The sequence below is a fragment of the Anabas testudineus genome, chromosome 9, assembly GCF_900324465.2.
Source record: "Anabas testudineus chromosome 9, fAnaTes1.2, whole genome shotgun sequence".
NCBI classification, from domain to species: domain Eukaryota; kingdom Metazoa; phylum Chordata; class Actinopteri; order Anabantiformes; family Anabantidae; genus Anabas; species Anabas testudineus.
Window position 1 is genome coordinate 21359617 of NC_046618.1, and position 14811 is coordinate 21374427.

The 14811-nt window shown below is 40.1% G+C and overlaps 2 protein-coding genes across 2 annotated transcripts; one reads left to right on the forward strand and one right to left on the reverse strand.

Moving 5' to 3' along the window:
• The first annotated feature begins 951 nt into the window (after positions 1-951).
• Positions 952-4650, forward strand: ctsla (cathepsin La). Its single transcript, XM_026343639.1, has 8 exons — positions 952-1036; positions 1954-2088; positions 2178-2300; positions 2403-2555; positions 3353-3577; positions 3679-3847; positions 3948-4056; positions 4222-4650. Exons 2-8 carry the CDS (start codon positions 1960-1962, stop codon positions 4319-4321), a joined length of 1008 nt encoding a protein of 335 aa, XP_026199424.1. The 5' UTR covers positions 952-1036; positions 1954-1959; the 3' UTR covers positions 4322-4650.
• Positions 4651-5522: 872 nt separating this feature from the next.
• fbp2 (fructose-1,6-bisphosphatase 2) lies at positions 5523-14611 on the reverse strand. The gene is made up of 8 exons (XM_026343647.1): positions 13605-14611; positions 12525-12687; positions 11733-11825; positions 11008-11148; positions 10512-10649; positions 7622-7741; positions 5751-6769; positions 5523-5658 (listed from the first exon to the last, which is right to left on the reverse strand). The coding sequence occupies exons 1-7, from the start codon at positions 13775-13777 to the stop codon at positions 6584-6586; spliced, it is 1014 nt and encodes a 337-aa protein (XP_026199432.1). The 5' UTR covers positions 13778-14611; the 3' UTR covers positions 5523-5658; positions 5751-6583.
• Positions 14612-14811: the final 200 nt, after the last annotated feature.

Here is a 14811-nt window from a genome sequence, read left to right on the forward strand (position 1 = left end):
TAGAGAAATTCTACTTTCTCCTAAAACAAAGAAATATAACAACAGTTGAACGACTTCATTTCTTTAATCAGTGAAACGTAGTGCCATAAATTCACCAGCACATACATTATATGCTGCTTTGTGATGTAGCTTGACATTAGTTTTATTTAATCAGTATGTTTACATTAACATTCAAATGGTAGAAGCTGTCTCTATGTGTCACTTTTTGTTTTTGTGGAATTTTACTATGGAAGTTTATCTGTACATCTCCGCTGTCTCGCAGTTGAATTTCAGTCTTTAAAATCTTTATCATGCTCATATGCAACTGTAAAAAGCTGAAACCGGCTCAACATATATGTGAGCAAAACCTGTGACTGGGAAATTCAGGTTACTCAAGTTGTCTCCTCTGATTACGGAAACCATGCTTCTCATATGGCAATAACAAAAAGGGTTACATGGTCGGATACAAGCAGATACACTGAAGTGTTGTTTTTAGGTTGCAGGGGGTTTAGATCTGCACCAGGAGCGACCAAAACCTGCTCATTCAGGTCAAATCTTACAAACAAGATTAGAAAATTCACTCCCAGCATTGTTATCTCCATTTTTCTACAAACAACATTTCGACCGGTTTGAAGTGGCATCCAATAACAAATATTTTCTCATGCAGGTTTTTGCTGTGTAATTACTTTGGCTCTTTAGCTTCAGTCAGCCCAACCTGTAGCCTGATATGAAATCAATCAGCTGTTTTTCTTTCATCATATGCACTGAGGAGCATTGTGAGACACTATGAACATCTATGAGAGGGTCTTTAACATGAAACGACCTCAATCGAGCGGCGCTGAGTTAATTAAAAGTCTTTTAATCACAGTTTTAGCTGCAGAAGAAACAAAACATTGATCTGTTTGATTCCTGATAGAGGCAATCACGTGAGGGGCGGGGCCTGCGATGAAAACAAGAGGCGGACCAATCAGAGAGCTCGGTGCACTTCCTTATAAAGTCAGTGGGCCGAAGCCGAAGCACAGTTCGTGTTCCTCCGTCTGCAGCCGAAGATTTTACAGTAAGTTTCACATTTTACCCTTTTATTCGCGTCTTTATGTCACATCAGGAAGGTTTGATGTGTAAATGTAGCACAAAAGGCAAGAAAATAGTACTGATATTTGTGTTTCTTTGGGATTTTTTTGGGCGATTACGGTAAGATTTAAAAAAAAAAACATCCCAGTGTTCGTTTAAAAAAATATATGCTTTAAGATGCATCTCGCTTGTGTTTGTTTTTTTAAGTGAGACATGTTGACATTTTTATTGTTAACATCCATCCTTGACCACCTTTTTTCATTCGGCTGCCTTTGTTTGTCCACCAATTGTTGCTAAAGGAGCCGCTATTGCTAATGTCTTGGTCACGGTTTGAATTAATTAGCAAAGCTGTGAGATCAGGTTGAATATGCCGCTAATGGGCTGCTGCCTGTTAAAGTTCTGCTTTTATTTTCGTTTTCCTGGCTGTAGTTTCGGTGTCCAGGCCGACATGGCACCGGTTTCCTTGCTCCCAGATCCCGTGACTCTGCACAAAAACAACACGGGCTCCGTTTATTGTTGGGATCTGTCCAAGTTTCAGCTCCTCGACTTGAAGGAGGAGGAAAAAAAAAAAGTCCCAAACGCAAAAAAAGTCGATGTTTTCTGTCGTGCATGTTATAATTTACCATACACACAGTCCAGTGGTCATATTTAGCGTTTTTTTTAGCCTGAATAACTTCGGATTTCGACCGAGCAGTCGCCAAATGACGGTGCTGCTGTCGGGAATGTGCACTGCAGCAATAACACGTCTGATTCAGGATGAATCATGCAGGATAGTAAACGTCAGGACGACTTCCTGTTTCCCAAGAAAATAAACTTGATTCCTGCTGGAGACTCGTCATATGTGATAAAAGGCTTCACTGGAAGTTGTGCACTAACTCTTCTATATTGTTTATTTCCCTTTAGGAATAAATGATCATGCTGCTCCTCGGTGTTTTGGCCGTGTGTCTGAGTGCTGTCCTCTCGGCCCCGAGTCTGGATGCACAGCTGGATAAACACTGGGAACTGTGGAAGAACTGGCACGATAAGAAATACCATTATGTACGTGTTGTCTGTTTGTGTACATGGCCACATGATTCTGCTGTGTCATCGTCTGTGGAGTCGGTCTAAGCTGTGGTGGTTCTGTGCAGAAAGAGGAGGGCTGGAGGAGACTGGTGTGGGAGAAGAACCTGAAGAAGATCGAGCTGCACAACCTGGAGCACTCCATGGGCAAACACACCTACCGCCTGGGCATGAACCACTTCGGAGACATGGTAAGACCAACAACAGAGACCCATATCTCCAATAAAATCGATTAATATTATATTTATGCTGCATTTATCCAGAGATAATCACTTCACTTTCTGTCTCCACAGACACACGAGGAGTTCAGACAGGTCATGAACGGCTACAAGCACAAAACTAACACTACACGCAAGGGGTCCCTGTTCATGTCGCCCAACTTCCTGAAGGCTCCTGATGCTCTGGACTGGAGGGAGTATGGCTACGTCACCCCCGTTAAGGACCAGGTACGGGCCGTTTTCCTTTTGTTCCTCTCTGGTAGCCACCTCTGAGTCTCCACATATAGTTTTGGCATCTGCAGTGAAGGAAGATGAAGTAATGGCAGCTTCTTGGGTGAAGATCTTTAGATTTTAAATTAATTTGGAACAGAAACAACCCTAGAACTAAGAAAATGTCCTCATTTGAGTCTTTTTATGACAAACAAATGTCTGTAAAGCAGGTGGCTCCTGTAGTTCTGCTGGACTCGCTGTGAATCAGCTCGTTGTTGCGGATGACCACACACACTTTTGTTAATGGTTGTCTGGCAGGATCCATAAAGACACGGCCTGCTGTTGATGTGATTCGGTAAACACGATGTCACGTGTAATTTTGGACTATTGCGTCACTGTAAATGGGCTTGTTTGCAGCAGTGAGGCCACTGTGTTCACTGAAGTTAATGTTTGCTGGGACAGAAAGATAACGTGACCAGTCGTGGGTTGTTTTTTTATTATCTTATGCCTCACACACCATTTTCTTTCCTCTCCACCATGACTGCTCAGTTTGTTCTCTCCGCCCCTTTCAGCATATGTTCACTCTGTAAGCTGAAACCCACCAAACAGGTTTAGCGTGGAGTAAACAGTCGTGTGCATTAGGTCATCGTGTTTATATATAGAAGCTTTGCTGAACAGGAAGTTAAATGTAACGGCGATCAATATGCAGGTTTTAATAAGAACAGGATTAATTTAGTAAAGCAGATAAAGATAAATGGAAGAGGATCCACGTTATCCAGTGTTAACTTATCCCATCCATCCCCTCTGTCTCTCAGGGTCAGTGCGGTTCTTGCTGGGCTTTCAGCACCACTGGAGCTCTGGAAGGTCAGAATTTCAAGAAGACTGGAAAACTGGTGTCGCTCAGCGAGCAGAACCTAGTGGACTGTTCCAGACCTCAAGGCAATGAGGGCTGCAATGGCGGTCTGATGGACCAGGCCTTCCTGTATGTTGAGCAAAACCAGGGCCTGGACTCTGAGGAGTCCTACCCTTACCTGGGAACGGTACGTATCTGATGAGGGTCACCTGGATCTTTAAACATGGTTTTTAAAGGCCTTGAATACAGTTCCCAACACCCTGTTCACCTGCTGCTTCTGTCTTTCAGGATAGTCAGCAGTGTCGCTACGACCCACAGTACAACTCCGCCAGTGACTCCGGTTTCGTCGATGTCCCCAGTGGAAACGAGACCGCTCTGATGGAGGCAGTGGTCTCTGTGGGACCTGTGTCTGTGGCAATTGATGCTGGACATGAATCTTTCCAGTTCTACCAATCAGGTTAGTGTTACATGAATAAACAACACGTGACTTGTAATGAAAATAAGTTTACAGCACAGTTTGTTTTAAGCCATTGCTGATTGGATCTTTGTGTTTTTAGGAATCTACTATGAGCCAGAGTGCAGCAGTGAGGAGCTGGACCACGGCGTGCTGCTGGTGGGTTATGGACTTGACGAGTCTGGCAAAAAATACTGGATCGTCAAAAACAGGTCAGTAAGAGAAAATCCTCTCTGCTGTTGGACATGTGCTGCAGCCAGATGTTTAGAGATGTGAATTTCTAAAAGGGCTTTGTACCATACTGTATGTTAGGATAAGTAGACACGGACTATGAATGGAAATCCAAGCTCTTGCTAACTATGTTTGTCCACTTGCAGCTGGAGTGAGAAGTGGGGACTCCAAGGCTTCATCTACATGGCCAAAGACATGAACAACAACTGTGGCATTGCAACAGCGGCCAGTTACCCTCTGGCTTAACATCTGCACCGTTTAGTGTTTTTTATTTGTATTACCGCCGTTTGGCTGAAGATGGGAACGAGGCTTCAGTCTGAGCGACACCGGCAGGAGAATCTGCAGGAGAAGATTTTAAGAGGACAAACACTGTTTTTAGGGAAATTGCGCCTTTTTGTTTTCAGTGATTTTTATGCCACTTTGTTTTGAAAAGATTTTAGTTTAGTCTTTTATTCTGTAAATACGTTTAACTTGGTGACACCGTAACACTTGCTCTGGTCATTGTAAAGTTTTTGTTTAGTTTTTTTTCTTAAATTCTTTTACTGTGATCAATTAAAAAAAACATTGAAACACTAGTTTGGTCTGTTTTGCATTTGTTGTTGTTGCAACAATTATTTTACAGTCGAATCCCTATTTTGAAATTAATTAGTTGCAGCTCTACTGTGATGTGAATGTGTTTCACCAGCACAGTTGGGAAAAGCTCAGACATGTTGCTCAACTGGGACAATGAGCACATTTAAAGTAGTTAAATATTGTAGAAGTGTCTTGATACCTGTTAGAGGTACTTCATATAAATCAGTCACCCTCTTAATCACATTACCTTCAGATTCATCTTAAAACCTTCACTGAGGAGGTTTTCAGATGGTGAATGGTAAATGGTCTGCACTTATATAGCGCTTTTCTACCTAGCTTTAGTGAACTAGTCACTAAATCATTTCTGGACTTGGTTCTAGTTAAACAGATTGTAACTCACTAAATAATCCATCGTGCTGACTTGACGTGAGCACGAAGACGGAGTCACATGATCCCACGTAGCCGTGCTGCCTGACGTCTGGTGCTTTTAGGATCTTAGAGGATTATTCATGAGTCACTACTTTACTATGGGGAAAGCAGTTGATTAATTGAAATCAAGGTGAACTGAACAGAGAAATACTAAAACGAGAACAGTTTGATTAAATGATAATTTAGCTGACATGTAAGGAAATTATTAAAATTGTCTATCACACATTCAGAAAACTCAAAATAAAGGTGTTCAATTTTACACACTGATATAAAACTACAGCAAATCTTACCATACGTTTTCCTCCTTGCTTGACACAAGACTTAAATCTTGTCTGATTAATCAATAAAGTTGTTTTAGGACTATTAACTGCAGATAAAGCTTAGCAATCAGCAATCAAAGGTCACTATAGAGAAGTTGTTAAACATTGCTGAACCAGGATAAGTCCAAACTTAATATCCCATCATAATACTTTATTACGTTATATTTTCCCTGTGATACAAATTTGTGTTCTGTTGGGTTTTCACTTCACCTCTGAGTTTGTTGAGCCGACAGTTGGAGCTGGTGGAGTGTGATGTGCATCCTGAGAAAAGAAGAAGAATGAGGAGGACTGAAAGAGAGATTAAAGGCTCAGTTCACCCAAATTACAAAACCATACTGTAACTTTTCACTCACCCTGGTGATGCTCCGGCCATGCTGCTGGTTTTGGTTTCTGAATTTCCTGCTTACAGGACTCTGAAAACTAAATTAGTTGAATCCAAATACGTCCAGACTATCAGACAAACTGTACATAATATTATATTTTTTGTTATATATTAAATGTAATATCGAAATCATATAAATACAGTGTCTTTGGAAATATCTCATCTGACCACTGATCAGGTTAACTCAGTCAGTTTAATTACAGTCATGACATTTTATATTCATATATTTATATATACATATTTTTTAAAAAGTGAAGTTTGTTCCAAGCAGTAAAATAAAACCCTGCAGTTCTGTAATTTGTTGATTAAATCTAATCTATCAGGACATCTGCTTCAATAAGATGAAACACGATGGACCTGAATGTGAATGAGGTGGGGAACTGTAGCCGCCCTCCTTTATTAATAACTCACTAAAGAGCAGCTTTACAGTAACAACCGTGCCTGGACATTACTGAAAATAAAAATCTGCTGTAAGCACGAACATTTCATGTCTCCATAATGATCTAAAAATATCAGATTGGTGAATAAGAAACTGGACTCTTCCTCTTTCTTCTTATGGAAATCTATGCCTGGTTAACACTACATGAGAGTAAACGCATTAGAAAGTGGTTGTGTGAAAGTACATGTCCAGATATTTGTGAAATTTACTTAGACCTGATATATAAAGTGCTTTGTTTTGGAAACAATGTTTGCTTGTGATAACAAAATCATTACTGCTGTATAAATATAACTTTATTTTAGATTTATTTGTTTTTCTGTCCTCTGGGTCTTTCTGTTTTAGGCTGTAAACAATGCTGCACAGCTTCATGAGAACTTCTTGACAAAGGACAGGTACTCGTTGACGTCATCGGGGGAGCCGACCACGAAGGGCACCCGCTGGTGGAGCGCTTCAGGCTGCACGTCCAGTATCCTCTGGGTGCCGGTGGTGGCGAGGCCGCCTGCCTGCTCGATGAGGAAGGCGATGGGGTTGCACTCGTAGAGCAGCCGCAGCTTTGGGGGACAGCCCATTTAGAAATTATTAGAATAAATGATTTAGAAGGTGTAACTAATGTGCTGAAAGTAAAATGATGTGACTGAATATGATGATGTTCATTCACAGACTTTGGTAGACATGTAATCATGTAGACACCTGGTCACGAAAGAGTTTTGCTTGTGATGTTTGCTAAACATAATATATCAAGGTAGTTTCACTTCCCAGTCAGCACTGACTGACATTAAGTCAGATGTAATGTGGTTTAAATGTGAAAGTATTTTGGTTTTTTTGGTCTCTTGGTTTCATTTTACTCTGTAACTAAAAATCTCCCTTTAATTTTAAACTGTTATCGTTTCCAATTCCATTTTAAGGCTCCAGTTGTGCCACATGTCTTTGTTTTCATTCTTATTCTGCTTTCTATCAATTTGTAAAGCACTTTGAACTGTGACCTGATGGGTTTTCAACATGCTATGTAAATAAATTACCTCGCTCTGCAGGTATATAACATAAAGTTAAAGGTCAGTGATTAGGATCTGAGTTGTAACGAGACAAAAGTCCTCAGTGCTCGAGGAAATCACTGCTCAGAAAGATTCCTGGTTGAATGTTTTGCAATGATAGAATACTTTTTGTATTTGTTTGGAAACACAGGTCACAGAAAAGTTACTGGGAAAGAACAAAAGAAGAAGGAAAGGAAAGAAGGAAAGGTTGTAGTTTCTCTAGTAAGACCAGTCTCAGCTGTGCCTGAGCTTTATTTAACACAGGATAAGAAAAACTCCTCCAACCTCAAGTTACACTGCTGTACGTAGTACAGTGGTACAGTCTCACTGGAGGTATGTGTGTCGGTCAAAGGCCTACATCTGTGCAGTTACCTTTCCTTTGGGGCTCTTCTCGTTGGCGGGATACATGAAGATCCCTCCGTAGGCGATGGTGCGGTGAATGTCTGACACCATGGAGCCCACATAACGAGCTCCGTAGGGGGAGCTACCATCCTGCAGAGGGAAAGATGCTTCAATTATTAGTTCAGGGAAATTACTAAGTACAAATACTAAGTTTAAGCTCTAAGCATGGAGAATTCATCTGCACATCCAGACTTTACAGTTTTAAAGTTTGACAGTAAGGTTCCTCATTTTTGATGTAACAGATGTGTCATCCAGAGATCACAGGTTCTGCTGTTGAGAAATAAATTATACAGACAGGTCACATTTCCTCTGCAGCAGGTGCAACTTCTACTGTATTACACCTGCTAAAGGAAGGGACGCTCTGCTTCTACATAAAAAAACTAAGAGGAAAAGTCCAGTCTTGATGATAGTTTGAGTAATTAGTTCAACAACTCGCTGGCATTATAACCACATGAAACGCCCCAGTGTCCTCTCGTACATTAGAATCTGAGCGCTGCCCTGAAATGAGCTTCGTGTTCAGACCGGCACAATGTGAGACAGAGTCATGTGCTTGCTGAGTCACATCCCAGTAATCGCATGTGTGTGTGTGTGCGTAGTATTTCTGAAATTGCACACTCACTAATACACGCTCTGAAAATAAAAAAAGGGAAACCACATCCAGCTGTTCACAGTAGAGACGCAGTGAAACTTCCTAAAGTTAAGAAAAGTAAATGAATAAGGCGACGGTAAGAGAGCACGGGAAAGTTTATGTGGCTAAGATTCGTGTCAGTGTCAGTAATAATCATTCATTCATTATTTGCTTATTTCTCACAATTGGATTTTCTTTTTTTCTTTTTGATGAAAGTTAAATAAAGAATTGCTAATTATTTAATGTTAGTTTCAGAAGTTACACACATCACTGCTTTGCAAAATCTAAAATAATGATTACAGTTTACGACTCTGCTTCTGTAACCTGTGATGCTCAGATAAACAAGTTGCCAGTAAACTGGGTTCAAACTTCCCTTTGGGTTTTTTTCCAGCTACATTAGCATTCCAGTTAAACCTCGTGAGACACGTTTTTGGTATTTCACAAACTCATGTGCATCACAGTGACAACCGTGTGGTTACTGGTGCCGGGTCATGTTGAGACAAAGCACATCTGTTCACCCTGCGTACTTTTAGGTAGAAGATACACACTGTGGCACGATGTCTGACATATTTTCATACTCAAGATAAAATAGCAAGAAAAAGTAAGTGACAGTCTTAAAATATAGTTAGTTAATCTATTTTAACTCATTGAATTGTTCTTGTTCATGTTGATCATTCAAACATTCACAAGTCAAACAGTGACGTGGGCTGAACCTAATATGATTAAAAAAACTAAAATACATTAAAACCTTTTCAGTTTTCTATTCACAACACAAGCCAACCAATCAGGCTTTGTGCTGGGAGCTTCTCTTGGTTGTGCAGAGGAGGAGGATGCACTGTGCTGCACCTCCACAGCCTGCTGGTCCAACACTTTCAGAAAGAGGCTTCTGCAGATCTTGAATGATTCACTTTACAAGTCAAAGAAGCCTCTATATTGTAACTCTCCTCTGTGTCGAGAGGGATTTCTTATTATTACACAATTTACAGGGTGGTGCAGCAGGAAATGAAGTAAATCTACTACAGAATAAAAGTAAACCAGATTTTGGAACGGCCTGGCCAATTAATGCAAAAATATAATTAAAAAAACAGAGGATCACATACTTTTTCTTGCAATTATACTACATTATCTATGACCTAAACAAGTCTTTAAGTACCATGGGACATTCAAACTCTCCACTGTAGCTGACTAACCAACATGGATTAAACTAGAACATGTTTAACGCATCTTTAAGTGACTGAGCCAGAAAGTTCTCTGATAACAAGACGACAACTTACATTTGCAAAAACACGATTTCCCAAGTTTCATATAAATTAAATATATAGCCTTACATACAGGTCAGTGACACCTTTAAAATGAACGATTCACCCTGATTTTGCGTCATAGTTTTAAGGAAGTATTCCTACGAGATGTGGTGTGTAATCATATCAACACAGAGGAAACAGTTCACACGCAAACTGTAAACTTCACTGTCAAGTTTGTGACTGTGTTGGGAAAGTGCTGAGTGTCCACATGTGGAGCTGCTTCAGTTTCCTGTGGAACAAGATGTTTCCTTTACTAACTGGGTCACCATCCTGAAGTCCAGGCCGCCCTTCGTCCTCTCTGCTCAGACTGGTCACGCTCAGCTGACTGTCACATGTTTGGGTCAGGATGTTTACTCTTTGCCCACTCGGACCTCTGGTACCTGTCCGCACAACGTCTCCTCACCTAGTTGTTCCCTTGCATTTAATTTTTATGTTGCATTAGTATTAGTAGACTTCAAAAAAGTCATATGATGTTTGCAGCATGGCTAAAACTGCTCCCAATGAGCGCAGAACAGGATACTCACTTTCTGCTGTTATAAATTCACATATTCATTCTACAATTATTTTGAAGGCTTGAACCATATAGATAAGAAGACAAAATAGAAACTGAGAACACAAAGTAAATAAAATATGCTTCAAGAAATATGTAGAAAGCTACAGGTGCTGATGTGTCTGAAAAATGTTTTTGCTCACATGATGAGTGTGAGAAGCCGCTGATGTTGGACATCCTGCCTCTGAACCATGCAAGACTTTAGCTGTGTGTCAGCGAAAAAGACGAGGACACAGCACAGCTTCAGTTTAGGTTTTCAGAGCACACACCATGAACACGAAGCAAAACCGGTGGCTCGAGTTAACGGGGAAATGTTGTAGGTGTGTCTCAGATACAGTGTGTGTGTGTGTGTGTGGGTGTAATGTTGTAATATGTTCGCACCTCAGGATACTTCTTGTGCTTTAGGTACTCATTGATGGACGGGTGGAAGTACTTGGCATAGCCCTCGTTCAGACTGTAGATCTTTCCCTTGGGCTTAATCTTCACATTCCTCTCAGTCAGGATGAATTCACCAATGGCCTGAGGAACAAAAACCCAACCTTTAAGTTTGATCATCTGAGATTGAAACAACCCAATGCAGCCTGTGTAGAGACTTAGGGAGATTTAATTTGTGCTTATCTGGGGAGATTTGAGTTTATTTAGATGAATTGTCTAAAAAGTGCAAAATATACTCATCATTTTCTTATGGATTAGGCTTTAACATTGCTTTTACAAACTAAATGTTTAGTAATTTACAAAAAAGCCATAATGTTCTACAGACAGCAGTGACCTTTCTGAGAGAAAAGTGTTCTTTACTTCCTGTCACTTCACCATCAGTAGGTTCTGACATGCAGTTGTCCACTGAAAACCGGAGACATTTCACTGCAATGACACTCACAGGATCCAGCATGAAGAAGTTGAGGCCGGCACCGGTGCTGAGCGCTACCAGGGTAGCGCTGCCATACAGAGCATAGCCCGCACACACTATGTTGTTCCCTGGCTGTAGGGCGTCTTTATCCGTGGGTTCCCCTTCTGTTATCTGAGCGGCCAAAAGTGAGAAAACAAATGCAGAACAGAAACAGAACAACAGCATCCTGCATATGCTCCAGATACCACTAACCAAGAAGTGTCCACTAAAGAAGACAGGTAAACATGTAACAACAAAAGTGGATGAAGAGATATCAAAGTGATGTGGAGATGAGAGAGGCCACGTAACATCAGAGCTTTGCTGAATTGTACAAACTGTGAGAACAATAAACCAACACCATCAAATTATGTTTTAAAATATAATTATTTACTCCTGTCTTTATAAAAATTCCAGTTCACATTAAAAAGGTGAACAAATATATTTATTCCAAATAAAGCAAAACAAAAAATGAGCAGTAAGCATCTATTTACTGAGAGATACAGTAACCTCCCTTATTACAGTTCACTAACTGAACCAAAACCTGGATTAGCTGCACAGCAGCGCTCTCTTGTGTCTGCAGAGTCTAACTGTGTTTAATTCTATAAATAAACCTCTAAATCTGCAGGTGCTGTTTAACCCTCAAACTACTGTATATTAAATATGTTAAAGTGTATATTTTTTCAGTGACTGTGTGGTTTGTGTTTTTTTGCACTGACCCGTTTGTAGATTGCAAATATGGTGCCGATAGAAGCCAAACAGTCGATGTTACTGGAGCCATCCAGAGGATCAAAACAGACGACGTACTTTCCCTGTAACAATAAAACCAGGCCAAGAAATTAATAAAGAAAAAAATAAAAACACTACAGCAATGGATCAGAAATTTAAAGTTTGTGCTCATATATACTCTCAAAATATGAAAGTACTGCAAAGTTTTAATAATATTGTCAGTTTTATTCCACTTTATTTCACATATAACCAGTTTCAAAGGGGGCAGTTTCAAACTTTTATACTCTATTGTCTAACATTAGTTGCATACGCCTAACATTACTGCATACTGTTTAAAATATTTTACACAATAACAATTGAAATAGTCATTATCACCATCTGGCTCTACGTAGGGATGGTGACAGTCATTAAGAAAAAAACATTACCCAGATGGAGATGTAGATGTGACACTTTTGAAGGATATTTTTCTTTGGGAAGTAAATGGCACTCAATTATTTTGTTGAACAGAATCAGAATTTGTACAAAATTATTTTTGATCATTTACTGTGGTGCTGAAATGAATTATTTTGTGGATTCTTTAAACTGCCTCTTCGTCGAAATTCACACTTTGCAGGGCAACGAGGACTTCTTTACCTAGAGGTCATGTGATGTGCTATCAGTAAATTTGACTGTCAACACATTTGTCTAATACAGAGTAGCTTTAAAGTGAAAGATATACATTAGATCCAGTGCCTTACAGTGCTGTTTTGGTTCCTATTGAACATCGTTTATTTACCACTTACCCTCTTATCCTTGGGAGTGATGATGAGCTCCTTGTTCTCCTCAGACACCATGCAGCAGGTGCTGTAGGAGGCCTGCAGCATGTTGATCACAAGGTCATTAGAGAGCACATCCAGCTTCTTCACATCATCCCCTGTCACGTTCACTGAGCCCGCCAGGCCCTGCCTGCACGCACAGACCAATCAGCAGCCAAGCTTTACTTTTACACACAAAACAACTGCACGGAGAGGGACAAATTTCAATGAACATACAAACAAGAAGATAGAGAAAACGGATCCCAATTATCCTCTTCATCAGCTTGTGACTGCCAATTACCTTTATTAAAACAACGCTGATTTATGCTTTGTTTTTAGTTTCTGTTTGTGTTAAACTCACTGAAAAACAACTCACATCTTCATGAGTTGGCAGAGGTACAGGGTAAGACCTGGTAAATCTTGTGTTTCAGGTTTGTTCATGTTTTTTAGAAACACAACTTAGACTCCAGAAACCACAAACCAACATTTCTATCCATAAAGAATTCACAATGATCCAGGTAAACTGCAAAGTCGATTCTCTCAACAAGATCTGGTTACTTTTCAACAATCATCTCCTGCTAATAAAGGCTTCGCAATCCCACACAATCTTTTATCACCTTCGAGATTAGAGTGTTGAAATGAACCTAAATCATACAAAGTTCGCCCTCCTGCTTACACCACACAACTTGAATTCCTACCACTTCTACCACCCCTATTGTTTCACACCTTCATTGTTTGAGTGTTGAAATCAGAACAGACGTATCTTCTACATCCTTGACTTGAGCAAACACTGTCTCGAGCCTCTTGGCTCTAAAATCTATTGTGGGAGTAAACATAATGTCAAACACCCACCCTGAACATGACACTGAAACTCTACCCGCTCTCTGACCGCTGTTCTGCAGCTCACCTTGACCCCTGACCTCTTTGTGGAGACGTGCAAGGAAAAGACATCATATTAACTTCAATATTTTCGCATGGTTTTAATAAATATCAAACAGGTACATTAGTATTTAGTTTTAACTGCACATAGGGTGCACAAAAGTCCCATTCCAGTACCTCAGTACTTACAGGTGGGCCAGACCTGCCTTGCGCACAGCAGAGGAAATGGCTTTAATGGCAGTCAGCATGGAGTTAATGAGCTGGGTCAGCTCACCGGTCGCTCCTTTAGCCTGGCGGCCAGTCTCGATGACAAACCGAGTCAGAGTCCATACGTCCGTGTCAAACGCCGACTGATCAGACATGCTGGGTTCTGGTTTTTCAGTTTCTCTCGCTGAGCAGCTGATTGCGTGTACGCTGGGCCGGGTGTACACAGCAATTGAGCGACCTCATCACCAGCCAAGTCCTTTTCATACTCAGAGCCATGAAGGGAAGCCAGAGGATCTATTTGTGAGTGCAGCCCAGTGGAAGAGTGAGTGTGTGGGTGAGGGGGTGTCAGGTATCAGCTGTCGAGATAGAGCAGTTTAATCCTGCACGACGAAGCAGATATCAGCTCTTTCTTTGACTTTGTCAAAAAGCTTGCAAAATGTTAGACAATAGCAACTCAAGACTTGAGTAACAGGAGAGCTCTTAAGTAAATTTCATAATATTTTAAACATATTGTTTGCACATGAGTCTGAAAACAATCTTGTGTTGCTGCAATAGTGGAAAAACTTCCTTACTACTGTCCAGAATCATATCAACAATAATTTGTGAGTTTTAAACGAATCTAATATTTACATAATAGTTATTACTAGAACTTTTATTCAGTAATTTATTGTGTGTCTTTCTGCAGGACACTGTGTTTAAAGACTGTAGGATGTGAAAAAGTTATTATTTTAATATTAATGGAGTAGAAGCAGACTCACTTGCTACGTTTTTAGCACAACAGCAGCTACAGTGAGCTCTAAATGTCATTTGGGCTCTCAGAGCACCAACTGACCTTTAGCTTAAAGGTCGACTCTTCTGGATTAAGTATCTTTAGGTATTGTTCCCAGTATATCTTCCAACTTTTTAAATTTCCAAAATTAAAATAAAATAAAATTTTTCCTTGCGATACTGGCAATTTAAAACATGCAGGATGCACGAAACAGGACTTGTGTTTTTTGAAATACTTTGAACATTGTTGCATTTCTAGGCATTTCAAATCTATAATCAACACATATACTACAGAATAGTGGATGCATAAAACTTGTAAAGACAAATTTTAACAATTGTAAACAACAGTGATTCTGTATTCTTAGACTTGTTTGGATTTATTAGCAGTGGAGTCATCATTCCAAACAGTAGTCCACATATT

Bases quoted from the DNA above. Each gene is read 5' to 3' on its own strand.
- fbp2 (XM_026343647.1), bottom strand. From the start codon at position 13,777: ATGTCTGATCAGTCGGCGTTTGACACGGACGTATGGACTCTGACTCGG. The intron at 11,149-11,732 runs GTCAGTGCAAAA...TTGGCCGCTCAG, and splicing joins TATTTGCAATCTACAAACGG to ATAACAGAAGGGGAACCCAC. The intron at 6,770-7,621 runs GTAACTGCACAG...TGTCCCCCAAAG, and splicing joins AGAAGAGCCCCAAAGGAAAG to CTGCGGCTGCTCTACGAGTG.
- ctsla (XM_026343639.1), top strand. From the start codon at position 1,960: ATGATCATGCTGCTCCTCGGTGTTTTGGCCGTGTGTCTGAGTGCTGTC. The intron at 3,578-3,678 runs GTACGTATCTGA...TCTGTCTTTCAG, and splicing joins CCTACCCTTACCTGGGAACG to GATAGTCAGCAGTGTCGCTA. The intron at 3,848-3,947 runs GTTAGTGTTACA...TTGTGTTTTTAG, and splicing joins TTTCCAGTTCTACCAATCAG to GAATCTACTATGAGCCAGAG.